At 42.5% G+C, this 15,047-nt stretch overlaps 1 protein-coding gene across 1 annotated transcript; it reads left to right on the top strand.

Annotated features, from left to right (window-relative positions):
- The first annotated feature begins 12,066 nt into the window (after window positions 1-12,066).
- On the top strand, window positions 12,067-14,840 carry Strit1 (small transmembrane regulator of ion transport 1). The gene is made up of 2 exons (XM_051156907.1): window positions 12,067-12,079; window positions 14,749-14,840. Exons 1-2 carry the CDS (start codon window positions 12,067-12,069, stop codon window positions 14,838-14,840), a joined length of 105 nt encoding a protein of 34 aa, XP_051012864.1.
- Window positions 14,841-15,047: the final 207 nt, after the last annotated feature.

Genomic DNA, 15,047 nt, shown 5'->3' with positions numbered 1-15,047 from the left:
ATTTGCTAGTAAGAAGAAAGCAAGCAGGCAAAGAGCAAAACTTCCTTCTTCCATGTCCTTATATAGGCTTCCAATGAAGATGTGATCCAGATTAGATATGAGATTTTTCCAGTACATGTGATTTGGATTAAAGGCGTATCTTCCCAACTCAGGATCTGGAGTGTTGTGTTTTCTTTTTTTTTTTTTTTTTTTTTTTTTTTTTTTGTTTTGTTTTGTTTTGTTTTTTATTAATTTATTCTTGTTACATCTCAATGTTTATCCCATCCCTTGTATCCTCCCATTACTCCCCTCCCCGCCCCCATTTTCCCATTATTCCCCTCCCCTATGACTGTTCCTGAGGGGGATTACGTCCCCCTATATATTCTCATAGGGTATCAAGTCTCTTCTTGGCTACTTGCTGTCCTTCCTCTGAGTGCCACCAGTCTTAGCCATTTTGATGGGTGTAAGATGGAATCTCAGAGTCCTTTTGATTTGCATTTCTCTAATAACTAAGGACGTTGAGCATTTCTTTAAGTGTTCCTCAGCCATTTGATATTCCTCTGCTGAAAATTCTCTGTTTAATTCTGAGCCCCATTTCTTTTTTCTAATAATTTATTTAATTTTATTTTATGTGCATTGATGTGAGGGTGTCAGAGCCATTGGAACTGGAATTACAGACAATTGTGATCTGCCATGTGGTTGCTGGGAATTGATCCCAGGTCCTTCCGAAGAGCAGTCAGTGCCCTTAACCCCTGAGCCATCTCTCCAGCCCCACCTAGCCCCATTTCTTAATTGGGTTATTTGGTTTGGTGGTGTTTAATTTCTTGAGTTATTTATATATTTTGGATATCAGACCTTTGTCAGATGTAGGGTGGGTGAACATTTATTCCCAGTCTTTACGCTGTCACTTTGTTCTGCTGACAGTGTCTTCTGCCTTACAGAGGCTTCTCAGCCTCATGAGGTCCCATTTATTAATTGTTGACCTTAAGGCCTGGGATGGCAGAGTTCTGTTCAGGAAGTTGTCTCCTGTGCCAATGTGTTCCAAGCTCTTCCTCACTTTTTCTTTTTTTTTTTTTTTTTTTTTTTTTTTTTTTTTTTTTTTTTTTTTTATTAATTTATTCTTGTTACATCTCAATGTTTATCCCATCCCTTGTATCCTCCCATTCCTCCCCCCCCATTTTCCCATTATTCCCCTCCCCTATGACTGTTCCTGAGGGGGATTACGTCCCCCTATATATTCTCATAGGGTATCAAGTCTCTTCTTGGCTACTTGCTGTCCTTCCTCTGAGTGCCACCAGGTCTCCCCCTCCAGGGGACATGGTCAAATGTGAGGCACCAGAGTATGTGAGAAAGTCGTATCACACTCTCCACTCAACTGTGGAGAATATTCTGACCATTGGCTAGATCTGGGAAGGGGTTTAAAGTTTACCTCCTGTATTGTCCTTGGCTGGTGCCTTAGTTTGAGCGGGACCCCTGGGCCCAAATCTGCCTATCATATTGTTCTACTTGTAGATTTCTAGGACCCTCTGGATCCTTTTATTTTGCTGTTCTCCCATGCGTCTCTCATTTAGAGTCCCAATAGGATGCCTTCCCCTCTGTCCCAGTTTCCTGGTAAGTGAAGGCTTTCGTGGGACATGCCCCTTGGGCTAGTATGCAGATATAAGTGAGTATATACCATTTGATTCTTTCTGCTTCTGGGTTAACTCACTCATTATGATCATTTCTAGCTCAATCCATTTATCCACAAATTTCGGGAATTCCTTGTTTTTAATAGCTGAGTAGTATTCCATAGTGTATATGTACCACAGTTTCTTTATCCACTCTTCTACTGAGGGACACTTAGGCTGTTTCCATGTTCTGGCTATTATGAATAAGACTGCTATGAACATGGTTGAGCAAATTTTCTTGTTGTGTGCTGGAGCATCTTCTGGGTATATTCCAAGGAGTGGAATAGCTGGGTCTTGAGGAAGCCCTATTCCCATTTTTCTGAGATAGCACCAGATAGATTTCCAAAGTGGCTGTACTAGTTTGCATTCCCACCAGCAATGAAGGAGTGTTCCTCTCTCCCCACATCCTCGCCAGCATGTGGTGTCGCTTGAATTTTTGATCTTAGCCATTCTGATGGGTGTAAGATGGAATCTCAGAGTTGTTTTGATTTGCATTTCCCTGATGACTAAGGAGGTTGAGCATTTCTTTAAGTGTTTCTCAGCCATTTGATACTCCTCTGTTGAGAATTCTCTGTTTAGTTCCAAGCCCCATTTCTCAATTGGGTTATTCGGTTTGGTGGTGTTTAATTTCTTGAGTTCTTTATATATTTTGGATATTAGACCTTTGTCAGATGTAGGGTTGGTGAAGATTTTTTCCCAGTCTGTAGGCTGTCGCTTTGTTCTCTTGACAGTGTCTCCTGCCTTACAGAAGCTTCTCAGCCTCATGAGGTCCCATTTATTAATGGTTGACATTAAGGCCTGGGCCGTTGGTGTTCTGTTCAGGAAGTTGTCTCCTGTGCCAATATGTTCCAGGCTCTTTCCCACTTTTTCTTCTAAGTGAGTTAGTGTCTCTGGTTTTATGTTGAGGTCTTTAATCCACTTGGATTTGAGTTTTGTGCAAGGTGACAAATATGGGTCCAGTTTCATTTTTTTACACATAGACCTCCAGTTAGACCAGCACCATTTGTTGAAGATGCTATCCTTTTTCCATTGAATGGATTTGGCTTCTTTGTCAAAAATCAAGTGACCATATGTGTGTGGATTCATATCTGGGTCTTCGATTCGATTCCACTGATCAACCAGCCTGTTGCTGTGCCAGTACCATGCTGTTTTAAGTACTATTGCTTTATAGTACAGTTTGAGATCAGGTATGGAGATTCCTCCGGAGCATCTTTTATTGTACAAGATTGTTTTAGCTATTCTGGGTTTTTTGTTTTTCCATATGAAGTTCAGAATTGAACTTTCAATGTCTTTAAAAAATTGTGTAGTTATTTTGATAGGGATTGCATTGAATCTATAGATTGCTTTTGGTAGGATGGCCATTTTTACTATGTTAATTCTCCCGATCCATGAGCAAGGAAGATCACGCCATCTTCTCAGGTCATCTTCAATCTCTTTCTTCAGAGTTTTGAAATTTTTTTCATACAAGTCCTTCACTTGCTTAGTTAGGGTAACTCCTAGATATTTTATATTGCTTGTGGCTAATGTGAAGGGTGTGGTTTTCCTAATTTCTTCCTCTGCAAGCTTGTCATTTGTGTATAGGAAGGCTACAGACTTTTTTGAGTTAATTTTGTATCCAGCCAATTTGCTGAAGGTGTTTATCAGCTTTAGGAGTTCTCTGGTGGAGTTTTGAGGGTCACTTATGTACACTATCATATCATCTGCAAAGAGGGATAATTTGACTTCCTCCTTTCCCATTTGGATCCCCTTGATCTCCTTTTGTTGTCTTATTGCTCTGGCTAGAACTTCGAGTACTATATTGAAGAGATATGGAGAGAGTGGGCAGCCTTGCCTTGTTCCCGATTTGAGAGGAATTTCCTTGAGTATCTCACCATTTACTTTGATTTTGGCTATTGGCTTGCTGTATATAGCCTTTATTATGTTGAGGAAAGTGCCTTGTATCCCCGATCTCTCTAAAACTTTAAACATGAATGGGTGTTGAATTTTATCAAATGCTTTCTCTGCATCCAAGGAGATAATCATGTGGTTTTTTATTTTCAGTTTGTTTATATGATGGATTACATTGATGGATTTCCGTATATTAAACCATCCCTGCATGCCTGGAATGAAGCCTACTTGGTCATGATGAATGATATCTTTGATGTGCTCCTGTATTCGTTTTGCAAGTATTTTATTTAGTATTTTTGCATCTATGTTCATAAGAGAAATTGGTCTGAAATTCTCTTTCTTTGTTGAGTCTTTGTGAGGTTTAGGTATCAATGAGACTATGGCCTCATAGAATGAATTTGGTAATTTTCCATCCATTTCTATCTTTTGGAGTAGCTTGAAGAGTATCGGTATTAGCTCGCCCTTAAAGGTCTGGTAGAATTCTGCACTGAAACCATCTGGCCCTGGGCTTTTTTTGGTTGGGAGACCATCGATGATTGCTTCTATTTCTGTCGGGGAAATGGGACTATTTAACTTGTTTATCTGTTCTTCACTCAACTTTGGCAAGTGAACTTGATCAAGAAAATCGTCCATTTCCCTTAGATTTTCAAATTTTGTGGCGTATATGCCTTCAAAGTAGGATCTTATGATTCTTTGAATTTCTTCAGTGTCTGTTGTTATGTCTCCCTTTTCATTTCTGATTTTGTTGATTTCAATACTGTCTCTCTGCCTTTTAGTTAGTTTGGCTAATGGTCTGTCTATCTTGTTGATTTTCTCAAAGAACCAGCTTTTGGTTTTGTTGATTCTTTGGACTGTTTTCTTAGTTTCTAATTTGTTAATTTCAGCCCTGAGTTTGATAATTTCCAGGCGTCTACTCCTCTTGGGTGTTTCTGCTTCTTTTTTTTCTAGGGCTTCCAGTTGTGTTGTTAAGATGCTTATGTGCGATGTTTCCAATTTCTTTTTAAAGGCACTTAGTGCTATGAATTTTCCTCTTAGCACTGCTTTCAATGTATCCCACAAATTTGGGTATGTTGTTTCTTCATTTTCATTGAATTTCAGAAACTCCTTGATTTCTTTCTTTATTTCTTCCCTGACCCAGGTGTCATTTAGCAGAGAGTTGTTTAGTTTCCACAAACGTGTAGGCTTTTTGTTATTTCTGTTGTTGTTGAATTGCAGCCTAAGAGCATGGTGATCTGATAGGATACAAGGTATTATTTCAATCCTCTTGTATCTGTTGAGGCTTGCTTTGTGACCTACGATGTGATCAATTTTGGAGAAGGTTCCATGGGGTGCAGAGAAGAAGGTGTATTCTTTCTTGTTTGGGTGAAAGGTTCTATAGATATCTGTTAGATCCATTTGACCCATGGCATTGGTTAATGATGTTATTTCTCGGCTTAGTTTCTGTTTCAATGACTTATCCTTCAGTGAGAGTGGGGTGTTGAAGTCTCCCACTATTATTGTGTGGGGATCGATGTGTGGTTTAAGCTTTTTTAGGAGATCTTTTACATATGTGGGTGCCCTTGTATTGGGAGCATAGATGTTCAGAATTGTGATGTCATCTTGGTTGACTTTACCTTTGATAAGTATGAAGTGTCCTTCCTCATCCCTTTTGATTAATTTTGGTTGAAAGTCTATTTTGTTCGATACTAAAATGGCTACACCTGCTTGCTTCTTGTGACCATTTGCTTGGAATATTTTTTTCCAACCTTTTACCCTGAGGTAATGCCTTTCATTATGGGTGAGATGTGTTTCTTGGATGCAGAAGAATGTTGGGTCTTGTTTATGTACCCATTCGGTTAGTCTGTGTCTTTTTATTGGAGAATTGAGGCCATTGATGTTGAGAGATATTAATGACCAGTGACTGTTAAGAGTCTTAATTTTGATGTTGTTTCCAGTCGAGCGTTTGTGTAGTTGTGTTTTTGCCATGGGATAGTTATCTATTTCCTGGGTAGTTTTGGTTGTAGCTTGACCCTTTGGGATGGAGTTTTCCTTCTAGTACCTTCTGTAAAGCTGGGTTTGTGGATAGGTACTGTTTGAATTTGTTTTTGTCATGGAATATTTTGTTTTCTCCATCAATGGTTATTGATAATTTTGCTGGGTAAAGTAGTCTGGCCTGGCATCTGTGTTCTCTTAGGGTTTGCAGGATCTCTGTCCAGGACCTTCTGGCTTTTATGGTCTCTGCTGAGAAGTCAGGTGTAATTCTGATAGGTTTACCATTAAATGTTATTTGGCCCTTTTCCCTTGCAGCTTTTAATATTTTTTCTTTGTTCTGCATGTTTTGTGTTTTGATTATTATGTGGCGGGCAGTTTTTCTTTTCTGGTCAATTCTATTTGGTGTTCTGTAGGCCTCTTGTATGTTTATAGGCATCTCTTTCTTTAGATTGGGGAAATTTTCTTCTATGATTTTGTTGAGAATAGTTTCTGGGCCCTGGAGTCTGATGTCTTCTCTTTCTTCAATGCCTATTATCCGCAAATTTCTTCTTTTCATGGTGTCCTTAATTTCTTGGATGTTTTGTGTCAGGAGTTTTCCAGATTTGGCATTTTCTTTAATGGTTGATTCAATATCTGTGATTGTATCTTCTAGCCCTGAGATTCGTTCTTCCATCTCTTGGATTCTGTTAGAAAAGCTCACCTCTGTGTTGCTCGCCTTCTTCTCTGAGGTCTCACGTTCTCGTTTTTCTTCTGTCTGTGTGTTTATCATTGAATCCATTTTCATTTTCAGATCTTGAACTGATTTTTTGATTTCTTTCATCTGATTTTTTGTATATTCCTGAGTTTCTTCCATTGCCTCTTTATAGGTCTTCAGAGCTTGAACCGTTTTAGCTATTTCTTTCATCTGGTTGTTTGCATTTTCCTGCAATTTTTCCAGTTCCACTCTATGTGCTTCTTTTATGTCTCTCACCTGTTTGTCTGCGTCTTCCTGCATTTGATTACGAATTTTATTTGTTTCCTCCATTATCATCCTCATTACTAAGGATTTGAGGTCATTTTCTTGTATTTCCGTTGTATTTGAGTTCTCTGGGTGGTTTTCTTTGGGATAGCTGGAAACTGGAGACGCCATGTTGTTTTGGGGTTTTTTGCGTATGCTTTTTCGTTGTCCTTTAGACATCTTGCCGTCTTTGTTTTTGTTGGGTAGCTTCCAGAGTTGAATGGACGGTGTCTGATGATAGATTCACTTGTTTTCTTACGATTTCCCTAGGCTGCGAGCTCAAAGCTTCACTGGTGTGGATGTTAGGAGGTTAGCCCTGTTGTTCTGGTCTCTCACAGCCAGTGATCCTCAGTCCCTCTCTGCTGTGGATCCTGCAATTGTTCTGGGTCTCTGAATGAGCGTTGGGTCAGGCCAAGGTATCCACAGCCTTCTGTGTTCCCTGCCAAGTCCAGCCAGGAGCACTGGGACCGAACCACGGGCAGAACTCAGCTAGATTCTCAGGGCCTGAACCGTCTGCCAAGCTCAGCTAGGGATTTTGGGCCCAAAATGCACACAGGGTCCAGCCAGAATTTTTGGGCTAGGACTACGCACCAAGCTCCACTAGGGCCTTTTGGCCCAAAGTGCGTGCTGTGGTCAGTTATTGACTCAGGGCCCGAGCTGACCACCAATCTCAGCCAGGAATTCTGGATTCAAACTGTACACTGTGTCCAACCAGAGTCTTAGAGCTGGTGGAACCGAGAGCTCTGTCCAGCCTGTGCCACAGCAGGAGAACTGCGGCTGCTCTGAGTTAGCGCCAGTAGTGGAACAAGTGCTCCACCCGGACTGTGTCACCGCAGGGGAGCTGCCGCTGAGCTGAGGTGGTGCCTAGGATGGAACCGAGCACGTCACCAAGCCTGCGCCACAGCAGGAGAACTGCGGCTGCTCTGAGTTAGCGCCAGTGGTGGGACAAGTGCTCCGCCCAGACTGTGTCCCCGCAGGGGAGCTGCCGCTGAGCTGAGGTGGTGCCTAGGATGGAACCGAGCACGTCACCAAGCCTGCGCCACAGCAGGAGAACTGTGGCTGCTCTGAGTTAGCGCCAGTGCTGGAACAAGTGCTCCGCCCGGACTGTGTCCCCGCAGGGGAGCTGCCGCTGAGCTGAGGTGGTGCCTAGGATGGAACCGAGCACGTCACCAAGCCTGCGCCACAGCAGGAGAACTGCGGCTGCTCTGAGTTAGCGCCAGTGGTGGGACAAGTGCTCCGCCCAGACTGTGTCCCCGCAGGGGAGCTGCCGCTGAGCTGAGGTGGTGCCTAGGATGGAACCGAGCACGTCACCAAGCCTGCGCCACAGCAGGAGAACTGTGGCTGCTCTGAGTTAGCGCCAGTGCTGGAACAAGTGCTCCGCCCGGACTGTGTCCCCGCAGGGGAGCTGCCGCTGAGCTGAGGTGGTGCCTAGGATGGAACCGAGCACGTCACCAAGCCTGCGCCACAGCAGGAGAACTGCGGCTGCTCTGAGTTAGCGCCAGTGGTGGAACAAGTGCTCCGCCCGGACTGTGTCCCCGCAGGGGAGCTGCCGCTGAGCTGAGGTGGTGCCTAGGATGGAACCGAGCACGTCACCAAGCCTGCGCCACAGCAGGAGAACTGTGGCTGCTCTGAGTTAGCGCCAGTGGTGGGACAAGTGCTCCGCCCAGACTGTGTCCCCGCAGGGGAGCTGCCGCTGAGCTGAGGTGGTGCCTAGGATGGAACCGAGCACGTCACCAAGCCTGCGCCACAGCAGGAGAACTGCGGCTGCTCTGAGTTAGCGCCTGTGGTGAAACCAAGTGCTCCGCCCAGACTGTGTCACCGCAGGGGAGCTGCCGCTGAGCTGAGGTGGTGCCTAGTGTGGAGCAGCGAGCTCAACTACGCCTGCGCCACAGCAGGGGAGCTATGGCCACGCTGAGTTAGTGCCTCAGGCAGAATTGTTTGCTGGGCCGGGCCAATACCCGGGACTCTGGGGCCGAACTGTCCGCCGAGTCCAATCTGGGTCCAAAGGCTCCACGCGACCCAAATCCTGCCCGAGTCCCCTCTCCCGCAGCAATTCCCACCAGCCACCACACCAATCGCCTCCACCGGAAGGCTATGAGCTGCAAACCTCAGCCGCCGCTGCTGGTGCCGCTGGTGCTGCCGCCTCTACCGCTGCCGCTCCGATCAGAGAAAAACCACGCTCCTCCCGTGTGCAGGGGCACGCAGGTCCTCCGCACCCTGGTCCCTCCGAACCGTGGAGCACTCCCGCTGCCGTGATGTTCGGACCTCGGTGTTCCTGGCTCAGAAATCTGTGCAATTCCCTGAATTGTTCACTGGAGCCTCCAAACGCGGTCCACACTGCTCGCCGCCATCTTGGATCCTTTCCGTGTTGTGTTTTCTTACCTTAAAGATCTGCATTAGAAGTGGATCATCCTACTTAAAAATTAAGCAAAACTCCCCCCCTTCCTGGGTGTGCCCTCCATTTTTTGATTTTAGTTAGTTCTAGATATAGTGAGATCGGCAAGCAAGAACAGGCATCACAAATCCACCCCTTGTCAACCTGACACACAATCAAATCTACCTTTGTCATGGTTAATTTCCAAATGAAAACAATGACCATGTCTTTTTTTCTTTTTTTTCCTTCTTCTTCTTCTTCTTCTTTATTATTTAATTAATTTATTCAGATTACAACTCAACTGTTATCCCATCACTTGTATCCTCCCATTCCTCCCTCCCTCCCACTTTCACCCTATTTCCCTCCCCTAGGTCTAAGCCCAAGGGGGACCTCCTCCTCCACTCTATGGTCATAGGCCATCAAGTCTCATCTTGGTAGCCTGCTTATTCTTTGTTTGAGTGCCATCAGGCCTCCCCACCCAGGGGAGGTGGGCAAATATGAGGCACCAGAGTTTTGCTCAAACTATTGCACTAACCAAAGACAATACAAGTAGTAAACATCAAATCCCTACTCTGATCTACCCAATGGACAGGACTCTGACATGAACAATGACCATGTCTTAAAAACGTCTAAACATGCTATAACTATTTCACATACAATTACAACTGCATTATAAATTTAGAATAGGTGGCAGTGCTCCTTGACGAATATTCTTTCAGTATCTCAAACTTAAATATGACAACTATTAATATTCTCTTAATTTTACTCACATGATAAAGAAATTGAGGGGATAAAACAATGCAATATCCATACAAACACATTCTTAACAAAATACAATATAAACACTCATGCCAACTATAATCCTTATTTCTGTAGCTGGTCATGTGGCCTTTGCTGGTATTTATAACTATCTTCCTTTGCTGCCTATTCTGTATTTCCCTTACTCTCGGCAAGTACTTCATCAAGTCTTAGCTCTTTTCCTGGAGAGGCACCCACACCTTCATTTCTGAAGGGTCTGTGCCCTTTGCGATCCCACCTGAATCAGGCTGTTGTAGTCTCCCATTGACTTTAATCACAAGACATGGTAGCACCAAGAGATGCCCTAAATGGATCTCCTGCACTCCAGACATAACCTTTCTTACCTCTCTTGTGGAGAAGCAATCCAATCTCCCCGTAGTAATCTGGATTAGCAATTCTTTTGACACTGTTTGCTATTCTTTTCTGAGTATGTTGGCTTAAGGACATCAGAAGCCTAAAGTGGCCAGGGAGAAGTTCGAGCTTCTGGTTCAATGGAATGTTTCTGGCTGCTCCTGGCAAAAATGCTCCCCTCTATGAAACTAAACTTCTAGACCAGCAGAACAAAAGGTTGTGGGAACAGAAAGCAAACATTTCCTAGTAGCCCTCTAGGGATGATAGTGAGTGGAACTATTCCCTTTCCATCCCTGGATTCCTGGACCCATGTATCCTGGCTGTGGGAGAAACTGTACCATGTATTGGAGGCTGATACAAAGCATATACTGCCTTCTGGAGACCCTGCCCTAGTCTCTCAGCCTGCTGTCACCTAATTGGTGCCATAAGTTTGTCTTCAAAAGGCCATTCCGTATTTCTGTCTGGCCAGCTGTTTCAGAATGGTGAAGAACAAGGTAAGGTCAGTGGAGTCAATGATCACAGGCCCACTGTCACATTTTCCTGATTCTGAAGTGAGCTTGTTGATTAGAAGCAATAAAGTGTGGAACACCACAATGTTGCTTAAAACATTCTGTAAGTCCATGGGTGGTGGTTTTTGCAGATGCATTGCATGCAGAAAAGGCAAATCCATACCCAGAATAAGTATCTCCTTCAGTGTGGACAACACATTGTCCTTTCATCAGAAAAAGCAGTCCAATATAATCCACCCACTACCATGCTACCATGTCACTGGCTGTTCACCCTGGCGAATGCTGCTATATTTGGGGCTTAGTGTTGGCAGATCTGGCACTCAGCAGCAGCTGTAGCAATCCCATCCTTGGTGAGTGGAAGGAAGTTCATGTGTTTTCTCCATCTCTGCCACCATGGCCTCTTTGTTCATGGGTTTTTTAGACAATGACAGAAATAGCTGAGAAAAGAGGCTGACTGTCCTCAGAACTGCTCATCCTATTTACTTGATTACTGAACTCCACCACTGAAGTCACTTTTTGGTGACCATTTACAAAGCAGACAAGTATCTTCACATCCCTTGCCCATTTGGAGAGACATATTTGTGTACTTCCTCCCCATATGTCTTCATCACCAAGTTTTCAGTCATGTTCTTTCCAAGTCCCTGACCATTTAGCCAATCCATTGGCTAAAAAGTTTACGAGTCAGCGAACAGTTGCACATCTGGCCATTTCTCCTAACAAACAAAATGTATGGCCATGTGTACTACCCAGAGTTCTGCACACTGTGAAGATCTCTCTTCACTGGTTTCTTTCAGGGTGGTCCCAGAAAGGGGTTGTAATGGTGTATTTGTCCAATTCAGGGCAGTGTCTTTATAAAGGCAAGAGCCATTAGTAAACCAGGCCCTAGTCTTTCCTTCACAGTCAACCAGTCATAAGGAACACCCCATGAGTCTATAGGTACAGCAGACAGCACTGTCATGGGAGTAGAAACAATAGGCAATAGGGCAATTTCTTCATGTAACTTGTGTATGTGTGACGACCAAGAATAGCCATTACAGCAAATATTGTTTTTGCCATTGAAATCAACTTGGTACCCTGGCTAAGGAGCTTGGACTTCATTGCAGAAGTTGCAGGAGTATAGTTTGAATCCAAGTCTCTCCAACGGCAAAGTCTGTTCTTAATAATATTTCACCCTCCCCCCGCTTCTCAATTCATTTTTCATTTGCACATCCTTTTCACTGAGCATTCTGTGCTTGTCTGAAACATTACATGACTAAACAATCTGCACATCTGTGCATCGAGAAAACTCAGTTTACTCAGTTGCTTGGGTCACATACATGCAAAGTCTCTTGCTCCTCCACTATAAAGGTTAAATGAGAGGCAGAGGGATTGTGTTTTCCAATGACTCCTGTCACCCTGTAGACAATTGGCAGCAGGAGAGCAGCAGCTGCCACACTCGTCAGATATCTGTCTATTTAAAGTTCAAAGAGGAACAGGATAACAATAAGGAAGAAAGACGTGTGGCCTTGACTAAGCCACCCAACAATAGAAACAATGGCTGAAAAAGGTAAGCTGTAAGGCATGGGGGTTTCTTGGCAAAAGCAGCTTTCAGACTAGTTTGTTTTGTTCCTTAGTATTTGGATCCTGAGGAATTGTAGGGTCTCTGTTAAAGAACCATTCAACCACATGCTTTAGTGTGGCTGCAAGAAGGCATTAAAAATGCAGTTTTTGGACCATGTCTCTAGGATGAATAATTTTTAAATAATCAGTGAGACAATAAAATCATGATCCCTTTTTGGAAAGGTGAGTTACAAACTACTTATTTTCTCATTACTGAACTAGATCTGAGATTTTGAGGGTTGTTGGACCAGAAGTAAGAAAGTTGAGTTCTGTGTCAGGTCTGCAGAGCGGCCGTGTGAGTTCAGAGGTGTGCACCCACTTCTTTGAGTCTATGTTATGAGTGTGAATGAGAATATCTCTGATATGTTTCATAACTGAATTAATTTTCAAATTTGTAAACATTATTTAATATTTATATGCTTATATAAAATATGACAAAATAGACTGAATATACTGTTGTCTAAGACGCAGTCACATGAGAATTTTTGCTTTCAACTCTGACAAAAACCCTGTGACACATGCATATGTTATCACCTCCATCTCCCAGCTAGGGAAACTGAGATTGTGAGGTTTAATACATGTCCATGGTCACTAGGGAGTGGTAGCATCAGGCATTGCATCTGGGCAGTGTTGCTTTACAGTGAGGTACCCTTAAGAAAGCTCCCAGTGGTAGCCAGTTTGGTAAGCTTGGAACTGACAAACATTAAAACATGCTGAAAAGCCCGTTGCATTTAAAGTGAAGTTTTGGAAAATACATTGGGTTTCATGTATTACCATTTCCAAATGGTACTTCAAATTATGGTAAAAATGAAAATATTGGTGTTAAAAGATGATCAATGCAGCCTGATGCAGTGGCATATGCCTGTCATCCCAGCACTCAGGGAGGGGAGGCAGAGGCAGGCAGATCTCTGAGTTTAAGGCCACCGTGGTCTACAATGTTAGTCCAGGACAGCAAAGGCTACACAGAAAAACCCTGTATCAAAACAAACAAGCAAACAAATAAACAAACAAACAAACCACACACACACACACAAAAAAAAAAACCAAAGAAAAAAAGATCAATGCAGTTATACTTGGTTAAAATACACAGACATCTGCTTTTGTCTTACAATGCATAGCAAATAAAGGGATATTTACTGTTAGAGCTCAATGACATGCAAATTTTATTAAAACATGTTTAATAAAATTTTATTAAAATACATTTGCATTAAACATTTATACTTAATTGGAATATTTATGAATTTTCAAGTTCATTGAAATTGACAGAAATATTATATCATTTACAATAATTAAAATAAATACTCATGTTCTTTCACTCTAATGGTATGTTAATTCACAACAAATTCTTACTTCCAAATGAGACTGAGGTTTGTCGCATAATGTTTTCTTTACTCTTAAAGCAACAGCACATGGCAGATAAAGAGGAGGTTTCTCCTTCACTGCATTATGCCTTGTTCAAGCTCACAATTCAGAGGAGCAAGGAAAGCCCGTTTTGTCAGATTAAAGAGATTTCAACATTTTATGAAAAACCTTGAAATGATTAAAATTCATTTAAACTTCAGAAAGTTGGGTATTATGAAAGAACCTTCTAAATTTAGAAGTACTGCATTCCTGATAATTTTATTTTAACAGAATTAACAACCCTTCACCCTCGGAGTGATGGAAAAGGTAATTGGACTGCAGTGGCTAAGAACACCCATTCTCTTTCTTAGCTAATGTCATATGATCTCATTGTGATCTCCAATTAAGAGTATGTCTTGGTCCTTGACCCAGAGAGACTACTTCTATGAGATGTCCTTCTGTGTTGCTTTTTGAACCTTTGTGTGGGGTATGTGCACGTGTGTTTCCTGAGTGAACAAGATCGAGACACAATGAGTATCGCAGAGAGCCATGTGTATAAATGACTTTTCTACAGACCCAGTACAAGCAGGAGATGCAGGAAGCATCACACAAGTGTCTCTCGTGTGTGTTGGATTATTATTGCCCATACAGTCAAGGCTCAGTGATGGTGGTGACAGTGAATAGTTTTAGAGAAATCACTTTTTGATGATTATATAATATTCCTGTGAAATTCAAGCTTAAAGTTGGTTATTGAGAGAATTAAGAGAATTAAGAATAATTCTCAAAACAATCTAATCTTGTACATTATGAGTAATGCATTTTAGTAGGAATTACCTCACAGTTATATTGGATTGCTGCTATGTAAACAGAGGTGAGACCCATCACTGAACAAACTCATGAGTGTGTTCAGTATACACTAAACACGGGCACAGTGGTTCAAGTTTACAAAGCTTTGCACACCCTGTATCCTTTGACTGTGGAAGCAACCAAGAGGGGGAAACTGCAAGTCCTACTGCTCAGCTGAAAGCTTCAAGCTCAAAACTGCACAGGGTCACAGAACTGTACAACAGTGACCCTTGCTTTGACACCAAGAATTCTAATTTAAATATCCATGGCTTATAAATTAGTTGCTGGGTGTCTTCTGAAGAAAACATGCATATGTGAGCCTGATTAGAGCACACTTTTTCTTAGGTCACCAGAGATCTTTCATTGTTTTGCTTTTATCAAATTTCATGTTGAAAGGATGTGTTAATGGTCTCCATTGCTTTTAAGCAGAGTCCACATCGCATCGCCTCCTGGTTCCCATTCTTCTCCTGGTTGGATGGATCGTAGGCTGTATCATAGTGGTTTACATCGTCTTCTCCTAGGAAAGTAAGGATTCTGATATTGAATCTTTGTTTGTGGTATACTTGTTCTAGAATTGATCTTTTCTCTGTTTTTTACTAACGAATTATTTTGTCTTTCAGGCAAGGAACCTTCTAACTGACACCGTTTAGAAGAACTAAGAAAGACAGGAGTACAGCTGATGATTAAAGGTGTCTCATATTAAATAGTTGCAATGTTTCCTATCTTTT

The sequence above is a fragment of the Acomys russatus genome, chromosome 15 (assembly GCF_903995435.1).
Source record: "Acomys russatus chromosome 15, mAcoRus1.1, whole genome shotgun sequence".
In the NCBI taxonomy this organism is placed as follows: Eukaryota; Metazoa; Chordata; class Mammalia; order Rodentia; family Muridae; genus Acomys; species Acomys russatus.
The sequence above is the reverse complement of the archived record's forward strand: the minus strand, read 5'-3'. Positions and strand labels throughout refer to the sequence as shown.